This window comes from Camelina sativa, chromosome 14, assembly GCF_000633955.1.
Source record: "Camelina sativa cultivar DH55 chromosome 14, Cs, whole genome shotgun sequence".
In the NCBI taxonomy this organism is placed as follows: Eukaryota; Viridiplantae; Streptophyta; class Magnoliopsida; order Brassicales; family Brassicaceae; genus Camelina; species Camelina sativa.
The window spans coordinates 29962275-29979734 of NC_025698.1; the positions used below are offsets into that span (position 1 = coordinate 29962275).

The following is a 17460-nucleotide window of genomic DNA, read 5'->3' on the forward strand; positions in this document are numbered from 1 at the left end:
ATATTACTATATTGTAGATATGATATGAATAATGAACTTGTGTTAAACAGAGATACTTACAAGCTTTCGTGCTCGGGCTTTAAAAGAGGTCTGACCAGAACGGTGCTTATGTATTCCGGTGCCATTAGGATCACTATAGCGAGCATTACGGCTATTGATACTCTTTGCTTCTGATTTTGGTTCACACCAAAACTGGACCAAGCCATCCCATACGGTAGGATCAAGCCACCGCGGCATTGCGTCATTACCTCTCTTCTTCCACTTACCCTTCCACCGAAACACTTGATCACTCATCCGACTCTTCAACTTATTTTCAAACTCAGCTCTAACTTTTCCATTGATGGACGCATCCCAATTATATGTTTGCTTGTAAAGACATAACATGAATCAGAATCAGAATCATAACAAGAATCAAGTGATAAACAAATAAAATCTGTAATTTAAACACATCAACAATCTGTAACTTACCGCAAAAGTTTCAAACCACCAGTTTACAACCGGACCTGGTGTTTGGGTCCAATTGGCATGAGCTGATTTGAAATCTCTTTCAAAAATGGCCCGGACAGTAGCAGCAACCGAAGAATCCTGGTCAAACCTACAAAACATAAGATAAAAGGAATGAGGATCATTGAAAATACAAAACATAAAGATAAACTATAGGTTAGATACATAACATTCTCACCAGAGAGTATCCGGAGGTCGCTTAGGATATAGTTTTGGTAAGCCAGCACGCCCGGAACTTGCAAGTAACTGTTCCAAAGGGAAAAAAGTTTGAGAGGCAGAAATACTGTTGATACGCGAAGTTGATTGCTGAGGAGGATTCTCATCATGCATCGCCGGAGAGCTTCCATGAGGATTATCAGCATGCATCGCCGGTGATGTACCTTGAGAAGAAGCAAGAGAAGGTAACCTTCGGGGAGGAACAGAAGCAGAATGTGTCCTTCGAGCAGAGACTGGAGGACTTAACCCTTGAGAAGCAATGAAATTTCTGTAAACGTTTTGGTTTACAGAAACATTTTGGTCTCGAGAAGACATCTGAAAGCAGAAAAAAAAACTGATTAGAAACACAAAAATTGAATCCCCAAATTCGAAACAATAAAATCGAATTTAAAACCCCAAATTGAATCATAACCCTAAACCCCAAATTGAATTCCCAATTTTGAAACCCTGAAATCGAATTAAAAACCTAATCGAATCATAACCCTAAACCCCAAATTGAATCCCCAATTTTGAAACCCTAAAATCGAATTAAAAACCTAATCGAAAAATAACCCTAAACCCCAAATTGAATCCCCAATTTTGAAACCCTAATTTAGAAGGGGAGAGGAGGAGACTTACCGGCAAAGAGAGAAGAGATCGAGTCGGAGATTAACCGGACAAGAGTTTCAGAGGACAAGAGAGAAGAGTAGGAGTAGGGTTCGAGAAGGGTTAACCGGGACTGAGAGAAGAGGAGGAGACTCACCGGAAAAGACAGAAGAGATCGGAGAAGAGAGAAGAAATCGGAGAAGAGAAGGATTAGGGAACTAAGGTTTTTCTTTTGGCTGTGGATTAGTTGAGGTTTAAGCGAAGCTCAAACTAGGTTTTCTAGTTATATAGAAAAATACATCGTCGCAAATCTCTCGCAAATATTGCTATGGATTAGCTATGGTCCCTCGCAAATCCCTAGCAAGCATATAAAAATATGTAATTAATATTTCCAGACATTGCGAGAGAATTGCGAGAGAGCATAGCAAATCCCTCGCAAAGTCTTTAGGGTTTAGGATTTGCAATTGTCATTAGTGTCTTATCTTTGATTATAAATCTTGAATGATACCATTTTAATCATTAATAGTAATGTAATTAGTCTTAAGGGTTTAGGTTCAAGGGTTTAAAGATTTTATTTGCGAGGGATTTGCTATGTTTTGAGTACTTTGCGATGGATTTGCGATTAATTTGCTATGCGTCTAGCAAATAAGTCGCAAATTTGTCGCAACCCTTGAATATCTAATTTGTAAAAACCATCAAAATAATTTTAAAAAATTATTCAAATAAACTTTCAAGTATCTTATAAGGTCCAATAGTGCCATCATACTCTTTTCTATCATCAAACTTTCCAAAATTGTCCAATTTTGCATCTTACTCTAAACATGATGATCTTCTATTCTATATTACATATATGTTCAATACATTGAGACAAATATTTACCAAATTGTCCAATTCTCCAACAATTTTGTGTTGCACTGCTATCTTTGATTATAAGTCTTGGATTCATCTTTTTAATCATTAATAGTAATGTCATTAGTCTTTAGGGTTTAGGGTTTAGGGTTTAAGGTTAAGGGTTAAGGGTTTAGGGTTTGGGTTAAGGGTTAAGGGTTAATCATCAAAATAATTTTTAAAGTTAGTAAATTCACCTTATGTATTTCACATTCAAATGTATTTCAGAATAATTATATTAAATTTTGTAATATTTATAAAAAAATATTTTCCTAACTTTGCTTTGGCTTTCGCAATTCACTCGCAAATCCATAGCAAATTTGCTATGGACTCTGTTTTCGCAAAATCGTCGCAATATTGCGATGGATTTGCGAGTGTGTGGACCTTCCCAACGAATTTGTCATAAATGCCTAGCAATTGAGCAGCGGATTTGCGACGACCATGTTCCTCGCAATTTTGCGAGGGATGTGCTAGGGTTTTTTTTATTTCTCGTAAATGCCTAGCAAATCTACCGCAAATTTGCGAGAGTCGAAATCCGTCGCAATATGTCCTCGCAAAAGGCGTGTTTTCTTGTAGTGAGAGTAAAAGAAAAATCATAACTTTATTTCAATCCTCTCTGCCTAACCAAAAGTTTAAGTCTGAAAAGTCAATATGAGATTCATTGTCCCCATGATATATATATATATATTCAAATCTTTTGTCAAGTCAAAACAAGCTGTTGATTTTATTGCAAACACAGCTCAATTTTGATACATTACATCACACACACACACACACTTAAATCACTCCTATTAATAACAACAACAACAAAAAGACAGTTTCTCCGATACTTGATGAACAATGTTTTAATTTCGACACTTCACGACCAGGCTCCTCTTCGACCCATGACACCAAGAACTATGGCAACTGTAGCAACAACAGCCTGTGAAAGTAAAGTGTTAAACACCTGATCATGTTAAAGATTAATGTATTAAACGCAGTAATCTTTTAGCTAGTGTGAAAGACTCACTGCGATGGTACAAGCTATGTATCCTGGTTTCTCTCGAGGATCGATCCTAGCACACACTAGAATGAATACGCCTATGTACCATGGGATTGCACCAAGGAGAAAACCAATGATGAACCTTAACAAAAAAAACTTGAGTTCTTTCAGACTAAAATGTATTGAAACCAAGTCTAGCTAGTAGCTAATTTGTTAAAAAAGTTAAACACAAGCTTTGTATAACGTTTCTTTCTTTTGAATATAATTTAACATTTATTCAAAAAAAAAGTTAGTAGCTAATTTGAAATTGCTTAGAAAACAAAAAAAAAAAAAAAACTTACAAGAACCAACCGAGGCCAAGACCACAACAAGGAAGACGGTTTTCTCTTGCAGGTATTCCTTCAGAAACAGGGTAACCTGCAAATTTAGTTACACATTTGCTGCTTTTAAAGCTTTGTGAACAGAGAGAGAGAGAGCTTTTTAGAAAATTAAGATTATATTGTTTAAGTTCTTGCTTACTGGAAGAAATAAACTTTGATATCATATATAAGAATTTTACAACTCTTGTCAATGAGAAGTAACTTTTACTATAGGGATCTGATTTTGTATCAAAAGCTCAGGTACAGTCTCAGTCTCATGTTTAGTAACCTTTCCAATATTGGAACCTTTTCAGTAACTATGGAGATACTATCGAAAAGGGTTGACGAAAGATGAAACAAAGTTTAACCTTTTCATCTCCTCTTGAATATATGAGATTCAACGCTTGTTCCGACAAAAGGTTCCAAAGATTCGGAGATCGTTACTTACCGGGAACGGTTTGATGTTCTTGAATGTATTGATGAACGGAAATTTCGTGACGAGCTGCTCCGGGAGGTGGAGACGGCTGAGGAAATCCGGTGACCGGATGATGCGACGGAGGATGAGGATACGGCGGAGGAGGATAAGTAGGGACACCTTGAAACGTGCCGTAAGATGAAGGAGAAGCTCCTCTGTTTTTGTCTTTTTCTTTGCTCATTCTCTCGTGTCAAAATCTTTATCCTCTATATCTCTCTCTCTATCTCATTATTGTTTGTTTAATCAGATTTAAGGTTGTAGCAAATTAGACACGTGGCTGCAGACACATGGACGACTGGTTGTTGTTAGAAAAAAGCTCATTTAGATTATGCTAATTGTTAATTGAAGTAGTTGACACATCAATCAGCAAAACCAAACAAAAGTTGAACACGCAATTACTGTCTTCATCATCTTCATAACAAATATATCCCACATGATGTAACATGTTCAATCTAATTTACACACTCTTCTAATGATCTTATCGAATGCAACATCATCATATTGGACAAACAAACTGGCTTCTAGTAAAATATAGAAGGGAAGGATGAGTGGAAAAGATAAATAAATTGTGTAGAGTTATAATGATCTTGTAACTCACATATCATATTTGTGCTGGTACTGCAACATCAATCATCTAGGTTATTATGATGAACTGATGGAATACTTCAGCATACTAATTAGCGTAAGAACCTTTACTTGACATAATGAATTTGAATGTTAATTTAGTTATCTTTAGCTAGACGTGAATTGTGTTACATCTCTTCTCCAGCAATACTTAGCCTAATTGTTTGTATAGGAAGATGTAACGTGGGAATGAATGATAATGATGTGGGGATGCCCTTAGATTTTATAAAGCATTATTTTACTATCCATCGTGTCCTATGTGGGACATTCAAAAAGCCAAAATGAATGATGCGTTTTGTGTAACCGCAAAACATTTGTAGTCGTGAGCTGGATAGATCAATGTGTCTTTTTGGCAATGTAGATATATCTGGTAAAAAAGAATAGCATTTTAGATTGAATCTTGAATGGTAGGAGTCACTTTCTTTGCATGTGGAGTGGTGTGAAACACTTGCCTGTGACTCAGGCTGTGAGTTTACAGACTCGGTAGTATGGCCACATACCTTATGAAGTCCAGTTCCAGTGAGTGTTCAAAACATAGATAAGCATAAGCTTTAAAGCTAACTCTCACTATCAGTATAAATCTCATCATTTTCTTGAATTACATAGCAAAAATAGCTTATGCTATAATTTGTTCAATCACATTGGGTTAATCCACAAACTAAATTAATTGATTCTTTTTTTTTTTTTTTTATAACTCATGTCGCAAAATTCCATTTTTATACTCTATTTTAAGGAAAAACAAAACAAAACATTCCATCTTTGAACTTTTTATTTTAAAAAAACAAAAAAAAATCTGAAATTTGAAGCAAAAAGTAACCAGACCAGAGCAGAGCAGGTTTGGTTTTATCCGACGGCGAGAAGAGAGAAAGATAAATACAATAAGTGAAAAAGGTCCCAACTTGTGTGTCTCTCTTTCTCCAACTACTCTTTCGTGCTTAGCTGTCCACTCTCTCTCTCTCTTCTTTGCCGATGAAATCTTCTTCTTCTTCATCTTCCGTATCCTCTATCTTCATGCCCTAATTTTCATCTTCTTCTGTCTTCGATTGATTCCGTTAAAAATCTCACCTTTTTCAAATTCAGATTCCTCCAGTTTTTTTTGATTGATATGCCTACTTGGTGGGGAAGAAAGTCCTGCAAGAACAACAACAACAATAGCAGAGGAATCTCCACAGACAGAGATATCAAAAGCTGTGGTGGTGTTGTTGGTGTTGTTGATCCTCCTCTCACTCCCACTCGTGCTGCTACACCTCGTTGCAGTCGTGAATTCTCCGGAGCTTCTTCTTCTGCCTTCTCTGGTTTCGACTCTGATTCTACCGAGAAGAGAGGTCATCCTCTTCCTCGTCCTCTCCTCTCTCCTGTTTCCATCCATCAAGATCATGTGAGCGGATCCACTTCTGGATCTACCTCTGTTTCTAGCGTTAGCTCGTCTGGATCAGCTGAAGATCAGAGTCAACTTGTTGTGTCTAGGTTTGCTTTTTTTTTTTTGTCTCTCTCTCTCTTCCCCCTTCTTTATTTAGGACATAGTGGTTATTAACTCCATTGGATTGCTTGTACGGATCAAGAACCTCTTAATCAATCAAAGATTACGTTTTTATTGTTGTTTGGATTGTGGGTTTTGTGGCTCTAACTCGATATGCATATAGCAGAGGTAACGAGAGAGCTTCTCCAAAGGTAGTAACTGCTAGGCCCACGTCTCCGTTGCATCAGCGATTGGCTGGAGTCGTGAGTCTAGAGTCTTCTACAGGGAGGAATGATGATGGAAGGTCCTCCTCTGAGTGCCACCCTTTGCCTCGACCTCCTACTTCTCCTACAAGCCCTTCTGCTGTTCATGGTTCCAGGATTGGAGGAGGTTACGAGACGCCCTCTCCTTCGGGGTTTTCCAAGTGGAAAAAAGGGAAATTTTTGGGGAGTGGCACCTTTGGCCAAGTCTATCAAGGGTTCAACAGGTGAGAGACTCAGATTTTTTTCTACTCTGATTAGCTTAAAGAAATGTCATAGTTTCTGATTAGGAAAATCTTATCAAGTGAGTCAGTTGGCTTAATTTCTAGGTGACTGGAATTAGTTAGCTAATCATGGTTTTAGTAAAGCCTTCCCACTTCTTTAGATCACGTGATGTCCAGATAGATAGGGCGTTTGATGCTAGCTTTCTCCGTAGGTGGAAACTATAATTTCATCTTGTGGATCCGGAGGCCATTACTATTGATATCTAGGTTCGTATCTCTCTTAAACTAGTATCCACGAGATGTTACATGTGATGGGCTTGAGTATATCCATCCGTATATGTGATGACTCCTGCGAGGGTTTTACCTGTGATATGTTGTTGAGTTGTGTTGGTGGGACATGTGGACATTTCTGATGGTTCATGTCCGCAATTATTTGATCAAATTTGAAGGTTAACTTCACCTGCTTTCTAGATAAAGGCAAAAGAAAGCAAAAGTTTCTATGATGCCAGCTCCTTACATTATAACTTTGTAGTGTCCTCCTTTTTAAATTGGTTGTTTCCATCGCATAATGTTTTCGCCAATCTTACAGTGAGAAAGGAAAGATGTGTGCTATTAAAGAGGTCAAGGTCATTACTGACGACCAAACGTCAAAAGAATGTCTGAAGCAACTAAATCAGGTTTATCTACTTGGCCTCATCTTTTGTATATGTGAAGATCTGATTACTTTCAGCTCTTATTTAACGAAATTGTGAAATACTCTAATATTTTTCACACCTCTAACCACACTATTCTATTTGCAGGAGATAAATTTGCTTAGCCAGCTTTGTCATCCGAATATTGTCCAGTATTACGGAAGTGAACTGGTATGTGTCAATATTTGTGAGCTTCAGGAAAGAAGAGATCATATAATACTTGTTGAGTTTGGGCAGCTTAATATTGTTATATAGAAACCTATATTGAAGCCTGGCCTGGACATTGTTATGCTTGTAGAGTGAAGAAACCTTGTCCGTCTACTTGGAGTATATGTCCGGTGGTTCAATCCATAAACTACTTAAGGAGTATGGTTCTTTCACTGAACCTGTTATCCAAAACTACACGCGACAGATTCTCGCTGGGCTTGCCTATTTACATGGACGAAATACAGTGCATAGGTATTCAAAATTACATCTTAAAGGTTGGATGGAATTCAATTTGTCTCTTCTTGGACGTTAATATAGAGTGATTCTGTTCTAATAGGGACATCAAAGGAGCAAATATATTAGTGGATCCGAATGGTGAAATCAAGTTGGCAGACTTTGGGATGGCCAAACATGTAAGTACATCTATGTACTTCATAACCAATATATGAATACATGAAATCTAGAACGTCATCGATGGGCAACAGAACATAAGATGTTAATTCTTTTATCTCTTTTCTATTATTTATTTCTTGAAAGTTGTGCTTGCAGAAGCTCTAATAGCTATTTCTTTCTAACAGGTTACAGCCTTTTCTACTATGCTTTCTTTCAAAGGGAGTCCTTACTGGATGGCACCTGAGGTAGTTCCACTTTTCTCAATTTTAACTTTTCTCTGGCAAGTGGTGCAGTGGAAGGCCATTATGTTGTTGCAGCTGATAGATAATCACGTCATGCTTCCGTTCTTTATCAGGTTGTGATGAGCCAAAATGGCTACACTCATGCAGTCGATGTCTGGAGTTTGGGTTGTACTATTCTCGAAATGGCAACATCAAAGCCACCTTGGAGCCAGTTTGAAGGGGTATATGATACTGAAAATTAGACATAATCTTTTGTGCACTCTTGTTTTTATTATTCTGAAGTTTTCTCTAATTATTCTTGCCAGGTTGCTGCGATTTTCAAAATAGGAAACAGCAAAGACACCCCAGAAATACCTGATCACCTTTCAAATGATGCAAAGAATTTTATAAGGCTTTGTCTGCAACGAAATCCGACAGTACGTCCTACAGCTTCACAGCTTCTAGATCACCCTTTTCTACGTGTACATACAACAAGAGTGGCTAATACTAGCATGCCCAAAGATGCCGCCCCACGCTCCTTTGATGGAACCTTTTCACTGGTATGTGTATAATGCATATGTTGGGCTGGATCAATTTAATTTCCTACCACCAAGTTAAAACTTGACTTTCTTCTTGAGCAGCCTACAAGGGAATCCTATCCAGGGAGACTGAGCCATGATAATTACCAAAGACAGCCATTGTCTAGAGCTATAAAGAGTCCGAGGTAAAGGGTTTGTAGCTCAATCTATTTGATGCTTGTTCGTGTCAACTAATCTGGTATCTGGTTCTTGCAGCAGAGAAAACGTAAGAGCCATCACATCATTGCCAGTATCTCCATGTTCAAGCCCTTTACGCCAACTTGGGCCAGCGTACAAAAGTTGTTTCCTGTCACCTCCTCATCCGTCTTACGCATTTCCTGGGCTCGACAGTGGGTACAACCTAGCAGAGTTTGCTGCAAGCCCTTTCAGGATGAAGAAAGACACAATGATAGAACCATCTGGTTTCAGGACCCAAACACCGAATACACCTTTGAGATCAAGACTGGTGTAGAAATGGAGCAAAGATCGAGAGCCTGGGAGTCAAATACCATAAACAAGACCCAAGGAACATGTATAAAACACAGTGTCTCCCCCTGGTTTTGGCCTTCTCCTTCTCTAGACCCTCGGAAATGTGAAGTTATGGTAGATGTGAAGTTGTGTGTGTTGGGGTATCTACTAGAAGTGGAGATTTTTGGAACAAGAAGGAGAAATTAGGGGGACAGAGAGATGTAAAGAGAAACACGAAATGGATACAAAGATTATAGAGTGAGAAGTAAAGATAGTAAGTTGTGTTGTTTATACAAAGATGATAATTCAACCATTTGTTTTCAACTTACAGTGTGAATATACTTTTCAAAAAAGAAAAAAAAAAGTCATTAATTTGAATTAATCATGTTTATTTTCTATTAAAAAATGAGAAGTTTAGGTTTGAACATAGTTGAGGAGTTTGTCGAATTTTAAGTTCCCACTATGAAAGAGATGGTAAGTTTATCTCTATCTAACGCTGAGTCATTGTTTCATCGGATTTGAGAGCTCATGTTAATTGAAAAGTAGTTGACACATCAATCAACAGGCAAGGACTGTCTACTTCATAACAAATTCCACATGTTCAATCTAATTTACACAAGTTTTCTTATTATCTTATCGTAATACGGAAGCAAGTCTCATTGGACCAACACATCCATGGACAAAACTAAATCCCACTGAGAAATATAGTAAGTAAGCTCGTCTCTGTCTCACGCTGAGTCATTTGTTTGATATGTTTAAGGCAATTATCGACACGTAGCAGCAGAACATGTGTGAGTGGTTAGAAAGCACATTTAGATTATGTTGATTGAAGTAGTTAGACAAATATCAGCAAACCAAACAAAAGTTGAACACGCAAATACTGTCTTCATCTTCATAGCAAATTCCATATGCTCAATCTAATTTACACAATCTTATCTAAGCTGGAAGCAAGTTTTGTAGAATGAAGAATAAAATTACGTGACAAACACACACCCCTGAACAAACTACTGTCAAGAGTTTTATTGGCTTCTGGTAAAATATAGAATGAAGGAATAGATAAAGAAAGGAGAAACATATTGAGTAGCGTTTTAGTTGACTTGAGAAGGCACATCTTGTAGTCCACATACCATATTTGCTGGTACTGCAACATCAATCATCTTTGGATACGCCAAATTGAGATCTGTGAGAGCAAAAACCGCGGTTATGTATGAGCTGATGAAATACTTGAGCATACTACCGAGTGGAAAAGACTTACTTGACATAATGGATTTGAATGTTTCTTTATCTTTAGTTAAACGTGTGTTGTGTTGCATCTCTTCTCCAACTGTACTTACCTGAACATTAACAGAAAGATGTATAAGCAATCGTGAGAAATAATTGCATTTTCATTAAACAAGCCAATGTGAATGAATTTGCATAGAGCATTACCTCGAAACCTTTGTAGTCGTGAGCTGGATAGATCAATGTGTCTTTTGGCAATGTAAATATCTGGCACAAACATCAACAAAAGCCATTTTATATAAAGTCCTTATAAATGTAAAAAAAAACTTTACCTGTGGAGTAATAAGAAAGTTTGAATACACTTGCCTGAGAGTGCACAGACTCATATAGCTGATCCGAGCTTCCTCCCTGCAATAAATAGCATAGTAAAGTTAGACCAATGTCCCATTACAAAATATTTTTATCTTTTGCATCCACATTGCTGTTTTTGGTTCCTCATTACAAAATTTCCTCTGGTTTGAAGTACCTGAAAGTCAGTCCTCCCACAACCCCGGATGAGTACAGCATCCCCGGTAAAAGCCATTCTTGGTTGGGGCTGATCAGCCTCTTCTCCAGTCACATATGTAACACATCCTGCAGTATGTCCAGGTGTAGAACGAGCCTGCCACAAAGTAAATTTTGATTACTACTCTCTGGACTTTATAGTTTCTCTCAATGGTTTGAAACTTTGGTTTCATACCTCGAGGTATATATCGCCGATGGATACTTTGTCACCGTGTTCAAGAAACATATCTGCTTTGGAACCACTTGCTTTCGAAATGACTGATTTCACACCCGGGAGCTTAGTCTGTGTAAAAGCAAACAACGAGAGATGTTCAAAAATTTCAGATTAAAACCAAAAGCAGGGAAATGTAAACATCAAGAAAGAGAAAGAGACCTTAAGAAGTCCAGTTCCAGTGACATGATCAGCATGAACATGAGTGTTCATAGCATAGATAAGCTTCAAACCTAACTCATTTATCAGCTTCAAATCTCTATCAACAGTCTTGTCGACCGGATCAATCAACTGCTCATCATCACATAAAACAAACACAATAGAACAAAATCAGACAAACAAAGAACAAAAGTGCTGATCTTTTTCAATTCCAAATTCAATCACATGATCCTCTTGATACATTTCTAATCTGGATAAATCAAACAACCGAAAAAACCAAATGATTCAAATTCCAATAGATCCCAACAACAAAAAAAAATAAAAAAAAAATCTGATCACATTCATCATGCAGATCGAAAAACACAAAACCCATGTGGAAAAATCAAATCTTTGGAAAGGAAAACATACCAAAGCAGGCTTATCAGGATGAGAAACGTCGGCGAGAAGATAGGTAAAGGTGGAAGATTCTTTCTCAAAGAGTTGGCGAAAGAGAAGCTTCGAGGAGGAGGATAAAGATGAAGAAGAACCCATCACTGATCGGAGAAATGTTGGAGTTTTCAATAGAAGAGGAGGAGGACGGAGGAAACGAGATTGAGAAATGAGAGATTTGGGTTGTAGGAGTAGAGGAAGTTGTCGGAGACGTGAAAAATGTGTCATCACCATTGTTAATTGTTATAATATTAAAGCCGCAACATAAGTGTGTCGATGTCAATCACATTCTTCGGACATACGATGTGGTAGGACCCATGATGGATCAGCACTGATTTTTTCTTTCTTTTTAATCAGAGGGGATAAGATTTAAAAACTCATCTGATACAAAAAATAAAAAATAAAGAAAAAGTTATCGGAGATTCAGGAATCTCTGTTGTGAGTAACCAACCCCCTTGACCTTGAGTCCTTCCTTGATGATGGGGATGAAGAAGGAGAGCTTTCGAGTTTTTTTTAGGTGGACTTAAAGGCCTAAAGTAATGGGCCTAAAATTTGTTGTGTTTTAAAACACTACAAGTGTTAGCCGACACAATTTCATCAGGTTAGGAGGTCAACGGTCAGGATCTTTCTTATGATTTCTTTCCTGATGTTCTTCTTTGTAGGTCCATATTGAGATGATTTGATAATAACATTTGGTTTTGACTTCATAAATTTTTCAAAAGAACAAGAAAAGTTAAAAACTTTATAAATCTTGGTAGCACTTGAATTTATGCGCAGAACATTGAAAGAACAAGAAAAGTTAAAAACTTGGAATGGTTTAAAGCTTAATAATGACTTGACCAAAAATAATAGCCAAGTGCTAGTTTTCCAACCATATGGCGAAAGTATGAAAATTTCGAATTTTGGTATTCGATTCGATTTGATTAAACAATGTGGGAACAGTCGTGAAGACGACATCGTTTGGATCTCGGAACCAACAAAAGAGGAAGAAAATCTCAAGACTAGTCAACTTAAAGATTTGAGCTTGAGAAAAAAAGGATAATTCCCTAACTCACTCTCGTCGAAGAATTACAAAAAAATTGTGGTGAATCAGTGATTCCTTCCGCGTGCTACAGTAGCTCTTGTCGTTTTTTTTTTGGCTTTTTCGATCTTTCTAAAACAGTAAAACACTTCAGAGTTCGAATCGATTCGGATAATTCTCCTTTTTTGAGATTGATGGAGTTCTTTGATTAAAAAGACTTGATCTTTAAGAATTCTCTCTTCTGGGTTTATTTTCTTTTTTGATCATTGAAAAGGATACGATGGAGTCTTCGTTGATTCATCATATCATCATTGTGTTGCTCTTACTCTGGTTCATATCTTCCTTGAATCGATCCCACGCTTTTTTCTATTTCCTCGCTCTCATTTATCTCTACCTGGTACTGTTTCTGCTCTATGATGTTATGTTTCTTTTTTCTGGATTTTTTTTTTGTGGAATGTGTAAAGATTGTTGCTTTGTTTCTTGTTTGGGTGTTTCTTCAGGTTCATGAACGGTATGTGATGAGGTTGAAGAGAACGTTGCAGTTTGAAGAGAGGAAGCAAGCTAATCAGAGAAGGGTAACCTTTTATTTGTCTTTTTTTTTTTGTACTCTACTCTTCTTTAGGTGGAAAGTTTTTATCTTTAAGTTCCTACATTGTTGTTTGGTTGGGAAAGAGAGATCATTAGAGATTACCTCTAACAAGATGTTGGAAACTATAACTTTCTAAGCTCTTTGGTTGAAACTATATCTTTAAGCTCTTTAGGTTGCTCTCTGTTTCCAAGCTCTTTAAGTTCCTAGATTGTAGTTTGGTTGGGAAAGAGAGATAATACAGATTACCTTCTAACAAGATGTTGGGATCTATGACTTTCTAAGCTCTTTAGGTTGCTCTCTGTTTTAAGCATTTTGATCTTGTAATGGTTGAAATCGTACAATGAAACTGCTAGATTTTAGTCCATTTTATGAACTGTCTTAAGGATGCTCCCTCTTTCTGCTTTCGCTTGTGTATTTGTTGTCTGTGATAAACTTCATGTGGATTTGATTTTTTTATCCTAAGTCTTCCTTACCCTGCATGAATTTTTGTTTCTTTCCTTGTTCTTTGATGTGCGTCTCTCAGGTTCTATCTGACTCTGAATCTGTGCGGTGGATGAATTATGCTGTGGAGAAGATATGGCCTATCTGCATGGAACAGATTGCATCTCAAAAGATTCTGGGTCCAATCATACCTTGGTTCTTGGACAAGTATAGACCTTGGACAGCGGTATACGTTTCTAACGAATATATCTTTTGGTTCTTGATTCCATATAGCTGTTATGTAGCTTATAGTATTTCAACAGCTCTGTGAATGACATTTTGGTTTTATTTGGAAATTACACCTCAGTTGTAAGAACTCAGTTTTTATTATTGACTGTCTTTCACGATGTATTTGCAGAAAAAAGCTGTGATACAGCATCTTTACATGGGAAGAAACCCGCCTCTGCTGACTGATATAAGGGTCCTTCGCCAATCTACGGGTGATGATCACTTGGTATATTTGCAATACCTCATAGAACATCATAATTTGTTCTCTTCCGTTAATTATCTAGAGCAGAAGTAGAACTTATGCTGGATTTTATACAGGTACTAGAACTTGGAATGAATTTTCTCGCAGCAGATGATATGAGTGCAATACTTGCTGTGAAATTAAGGAAACGGCTTGGTTTTGGGATGTGGACAAAACTGCATTTAACGGGGATGCACGTGGAAGGAAAGGTAGTTCAGCCGTTGCTTTATCTGGATGTGATCATTTCCCCTTTGTAAACACACTTTTGCGCTTCTACTCTTAAAAGGTATTGATTGGAGTGAAGTTCCTTCGTCGATGGCCTTTCTTAGGACGCTTACGTGTGTGTTTTGCTGAGCCTCCGTATTTCCAGATGACTGTTAAACCAATCTTCACTCACGGGCTTGATGTTGCTGTACTTCCAGGCATCGCAGGATGGCTAGTAAGTACTCTAACAAGAGTTTTAACAAGAGTCTGAAAAACAGTTTTGAATTTCTTCTTCTTCACACTTTTGGTTTTTTTAATTCTTCTAAGTCACCCCTTTTTGTCATTTTTTAATCAGGATAAACTTCTTTCAATCGCATTTGAACAGACCCTTGTTCAGGTAAGAATGAGGTTTGCTGGTTATGAATATCCCCTTCTTGTATTTAAGCAAGAAATGGCTCCATCTAAAGATATTGGTGTACGATTTCTTAATATCCCTTCGATTTGGTTGCAGCCAAATATGCTTGTTGTTGACATGGAGAAATTTGTTAGCCCGAAGTCAGGTACGTATTGCAGCAACTCCTTAGCTTCCGTCTTAAATATCTGTTTTCTTATTTCGTCACTTGTAACATTATGTCTACACTCCTGGCACTTGAAATGACCGGTATCGCTCAAGCTTTCATTAACTTGCACCTTTTTTTTTCTTTGTTGGCTTCCAGAAAATTGGTTCTTTGTTGATGAGAAAGAACCAGTTGCACACGTCTTAGTTGAAGTCTTTGAAGCATCAGATGTTAAACCATCTGATCTAAATGGTTAGTTTTGATATTACCACATCGACGTGCAGATTTTTTCCTTTCGGTTTGAAAAAACTTGGATGTTTTGGTTTCAGGTTTTGCTGATCCTTATGTGAAAGGGAAACTTGGTTCTTACCGATTCAAAACCAAGATACAGAAGAAAACATTGTCCCCAAAATGGCATGAAGAGTTTAAGATACCAATCTTTACATGGGACTCTCCAAGTATACTCAACATTGAAGTTCGAGACAAAGACCGATTTGTGGATGATACCCTTGGGTTTGTTCCTGAACCTCGGTTTCACTTCTCCAAACTAGTGTGAATATCAATGATTTATTGTTTTCGGGTTCCTGTTTTGTTGCAGTGAATGTTCAGTGAATATCGGAGAGTTTAGAGGCGGCCAAAGAAGCGATATGTGGTTGCCTCTTCAGAACATCAAAGTGGGAAGGCTGCATCTTGCTATTACTGTAATCGAGGACAATGGAAAGGTGAAACTTTTCACTGAACACACTACTGTTTTTTAAGATTAGTTTTATTGAATGCTTTTCATTCTTGAAAACAGTTGAGTGAGGATCCCTTCAAAAGAACGAATCTAAACAAGGAAGACATACAGACTTCTTTTGCTTCTGATACTGCAAACCAAAGCTCTTTCTCGTCAGACAGATCTCCAAGTGTTGTGGATAACTTTGAGCCAATTAACGTTGAAGGGCAAGAAGAGACTGCAATTTGGGTTCAAAAGCCAGGAGCTGAAGTTTCACAGATTTGGGAACCAAGAAAAGGCAAGAGTAGACGTCTTGATAACCAAATACAAAGAAATCCCAACGATGGATCACCCAAAAATGTAAGCAGCAGCACTGACGAAAGTCATGAGGGATCAAAGAATCCAATGAAGTCTGTTGGTAGAGGATTGAGAAAAATTGGGTCAGTGTTTCATAGGAATGGGAAAAAGGAAGAGTTTTTAATTGGAAGCATTGAAGAGGAGTCACAGACAGAGTCACCTCGGATCAATCTGAAGGCAATAAACCAAAAGGATGTTGGAGTTAACTTCATCGTTGAAGACAATCTATCGGGTCCACTTTCAGGCAAGAGTTTAGAATGTGAGAGTTTGGATTCAGAGGAGAACTCAGGTAAAGGTCATATGAAGGATGTTGCAAAAAGCTTTTTAAAACAAGCTGAAAAGTCTGCAAAACAGTTCAAGCACGTGTTTTCACGTAAAGGATCCAAGAAAGCAAGAGATGGACAACAAGAAATCGTTCCTGAATCTGACTCTGGATCTGATTCTGACACTTCTGATGAAGATGATGATGCGTTTACCTGTGTACAGAACCTGGCAACAGAAACAGGAACACCGAGAGCTCTTACACGCGATGGGAATATTTCGAGAACAGGAGATGATGATCATGCAGATTCAACAACATTAGCAAATGCTAAGGAAGTTCCGAGTGGTGATCATGTTGCGGAGAATTTGACAGATGTTGAAGCTAAAGAGGAGAAATTAGAGGAAGCAGCAGAATCTGAAACTAGAGATATCGACGCCGCCATGAACATCAAAACCGAAGATGAGAAAGTAGAGATGCCTAAGAATATCAAAGAAGGGGGAGAAAAGGAATCATCTTCAAACTAAAAATGTATATCTTGTGCACATCAACAACGTTCATGTATCTGTTTATTGGTTTACAATTTGAAAACCTACGAACCAAATGAAGTTCTTGAGCTTATATGAACCCTACTTTTTGTTTTCTTGATCTTTTTTTTTCACTCTTTTTTCATCCTCCAAGATGGTTAAACAACATCTTGACTTACAAAGGGGTTTCATCTCAGATGAGTGGCTATTTTGAAAGCAGAGACATTGAACGATGCTGTTCATATCAATGATTGATGGGTATTATTGCAAGGTAAAGAATGTCGTTAATGCTACAAATCTCTTCGATAGAATGTCAAGAAAAAAAAATGTGGTTACTTACTCGGACTGCTCCAAAACCTTGTATGGCCATATTTGATATGGTAGCTGCAGGGATTTTCGAAAACATTTTTCAGACTTGACATTATTGCATATCTTGATTTATGTATAAATGTTTACATCTCTCGCATGCACAAACTTAATTGATATTTCACATATATATTGGAAAAAGAATAACAACGAAATTTTAAAATTTAAAGACAAACAAGGAGGAACAATTACGGTGA

At 37.5% G+C, this 17460-nt stretch overlaps 4 protein-coding genes across 6 annotated transcripts; 2 read left to right on the forward strand and 2 right to left on the reverse strand.

Moving 5' to 3' along the window:
* On the reverse strand, positions 2840 to 4232 carry LOC104742875 (60S ribosomal protein L18a-like protein). Its single transcript, XM_010463950.2, has 4 exons — positions 3983 to 4232; positions 3517 to 3592; positions 3203 to 3317; positions 2840 to 3115 (listed from the first exon to the last, which is right to left on the reverse strand). Exons 1-4 carry the CDS (start codon positions 4188 to 4190, stop codon positions 3053 to 3055), a joined length of 462 nt encoding a protein of 153 aa, XP_010462252.1. The 5' UTR covers positions 4191 to 4232; the 3' UTR covers positions 2840 to 3052.
* On the forward strand, positions 5466 to 9463 carry LOC104742876 (mitogen-activated protein kinase kinase kinase YODA). Of its 3 annotated transcripts, none has more exons than XM_010463953.2 (11): positions 5466 to 6100; positions 6277 to 6579; positions 7166 to 7253; positions 7377 to 7439; positions 7567 to 7727; positions 7813 to 7888; positions 8054 to 8113; positions 8224 to 8331; positions 8416 to 8649; positions 8731 to 8813; positions 8887 to 9463. In XM_010463953.2, the coding sequence occupies exons 1-11, from the start codon at positions 5739 to 5741 to the stop codon at positions 9137 to 9139; spliced, it is 1791 nt and encodes a 596-aa protein (XP_010462255.1). In that variant the 5' UTR covers positions 5466 to 5738; the 3' UTR covers positions 9140 to 9463. The 3 variants fall into 3 exon arrangements, with proteins under 3 accessions (XP_010462255.1, XP_010462253.1, XP_010462254.1); XM_010463951.2 differs by having other exon boundaries at positions 5471 to 6100; positions 8884 to 9463; XM_010463952.2 differs by having other exon boundaries at positions 5475 to 6100; positions 6280 to 6579; positions 8884 to 9463.
* Positions 9999 to 12174, reverse strand: LOC104742878 (persulfide dioxygenase ETHE1 homolog, mitochondrial-like). The gene is made up of 8 exons (XM_010463954.2): positions 11699 to 12174; positions 11294 to 11422; positions 11096 to 11203; positions 10883 to 11017; positions 10723 to 10764; positions 10564 to 10623; positions 10391 to 10469; positions 9999 to 10315 (listed from the first exon to the last, which is right to left on the reverse strand). The coding sequence occupies exons 1-8, from the start codon at positions 11951 to 11953 to the stop codon at positions 10224 to 10226; spliced, it is 900 nt and encodes a 299-aa protein (XP_010462256.1). The 5' UTR covers positions 11954 to 12174; the 3' UTR covers positions 9999 to 10223.
* On the forward strand, positions 12715 to 17018 carry LOC104742879 (C2 domain-containing protein At1g53590). Its single transcript, XM_010463956.2, has 12 exons — positions 12715 to 13137; positions 13241 to 13315; positions 13853 to 13996; positions 14168 to 14263; positions 14356 to 14487; positions 14565 to 14717; positions 14838 to 14879; positions 14994 to 15042; positions 15199 to 15291; positions 15369 to 15552; positions 15638 to 15761; positions 15836 to 17018. Exons 1-12 carry the CDS (start codon positions 13021 to 13023, stop codon positions 16895 to 16897), a joined length of 2271 nt encoding a protein of 756 aa, XP_010462258.1. The 5' UTR covers positions 12715 to 13020; the 3' UTR covers positions 16898 to 17018.

Excerpts from the sequence above, each read along its gene's own strand:
- LOC104742875 (XM_010463950.2), bottom strand. The coding sequence starts at position 4,190 with ATGAGCAAAGAAAAAGACAAAAACAGAGGAGCTTCTCCTTCATCTTAC. Across the intron at positions 3,593-3,982 it reads AGAACATCAAACCGTTCCCG|GTTACCCTGTTTCTGAAGGA; the intron begins GTAAGTAACGAT and ends CTAAATTTGCAG. Across the intron at positions 3,318-3,516 it reads CTTGGCCTCGGTTGGTTCTT|GTTCATCATTGGTTTTCTCC; the intron begins GTAAGTTTTTTT and ends TTTTTTGTTAAG.
- LOC104742876 (XM_010463951.2), top strand. The coding sequence starts at position 5,739 with ATGCCTACTTGGTGGGGAAGAAAGTCCTGCAAGAACAACAACAACAAT. Across the intron at positions 8,332-8,415 it reads CTTGGAGCCAGTTTGAAGGG|GTTGCTGCGATTTTCAAAAT; the intron begins GTATATGATACT and ends TATTCTTGCCAG. Across the intron at positions 8,650-8,730 it reads TTGATGGAACCTTTTCACTG|CCTACAAGGGAATCCTATCC; the intron begins GTATGTGTATAA and ends CTTCTTGAGCAG.
- LOC104742878 (XM_010463954.2), bottom strand. The coding sequence starts at position 11,953 with ATGGTGATGACACATTTTTCACGTCTCCGACAACTTCCTCTACTCCTA. Across the intron at positions 11,423-11,698 it reads ATCCTGATAAGCCTGCTTTG|TTGATTGATCCGGTCGACAA; the intron begins GTATGTTTTCCT and ends GATGATGAGCAG. Across the intron at positions 10,624-10,722 it reads ATGAGTCTGTGCACTCTCAG|ATATTTACATTGCCAAAAGA; the intron begins GCAAGTGTATTC and ends TGTTTGTGCCAG.
- LOC104742879 (XM_010463956.2), top strand. The coding sequence starts at position 13,021 with ATGGAGTCTTCGTTGATTCATCATATCATCATTGTGTTGCTCTTACTC. Across the intron at positions 13,138-13,240 it reads CTCTCATTTATCTCTACCTG|GTTCATGAACGGTATGTGAT; the intron begins GTACTGTTTCTG and ends GTGTTTCTTCAG. Across the intron at positions 14,880-14,993 it reads TTGAACAGACCCTTGTTCAG|CCAAATATGCTTGTTGTTGA; the intron begins GTAAGAATGAGG and ends ATTTGGTTGCAG.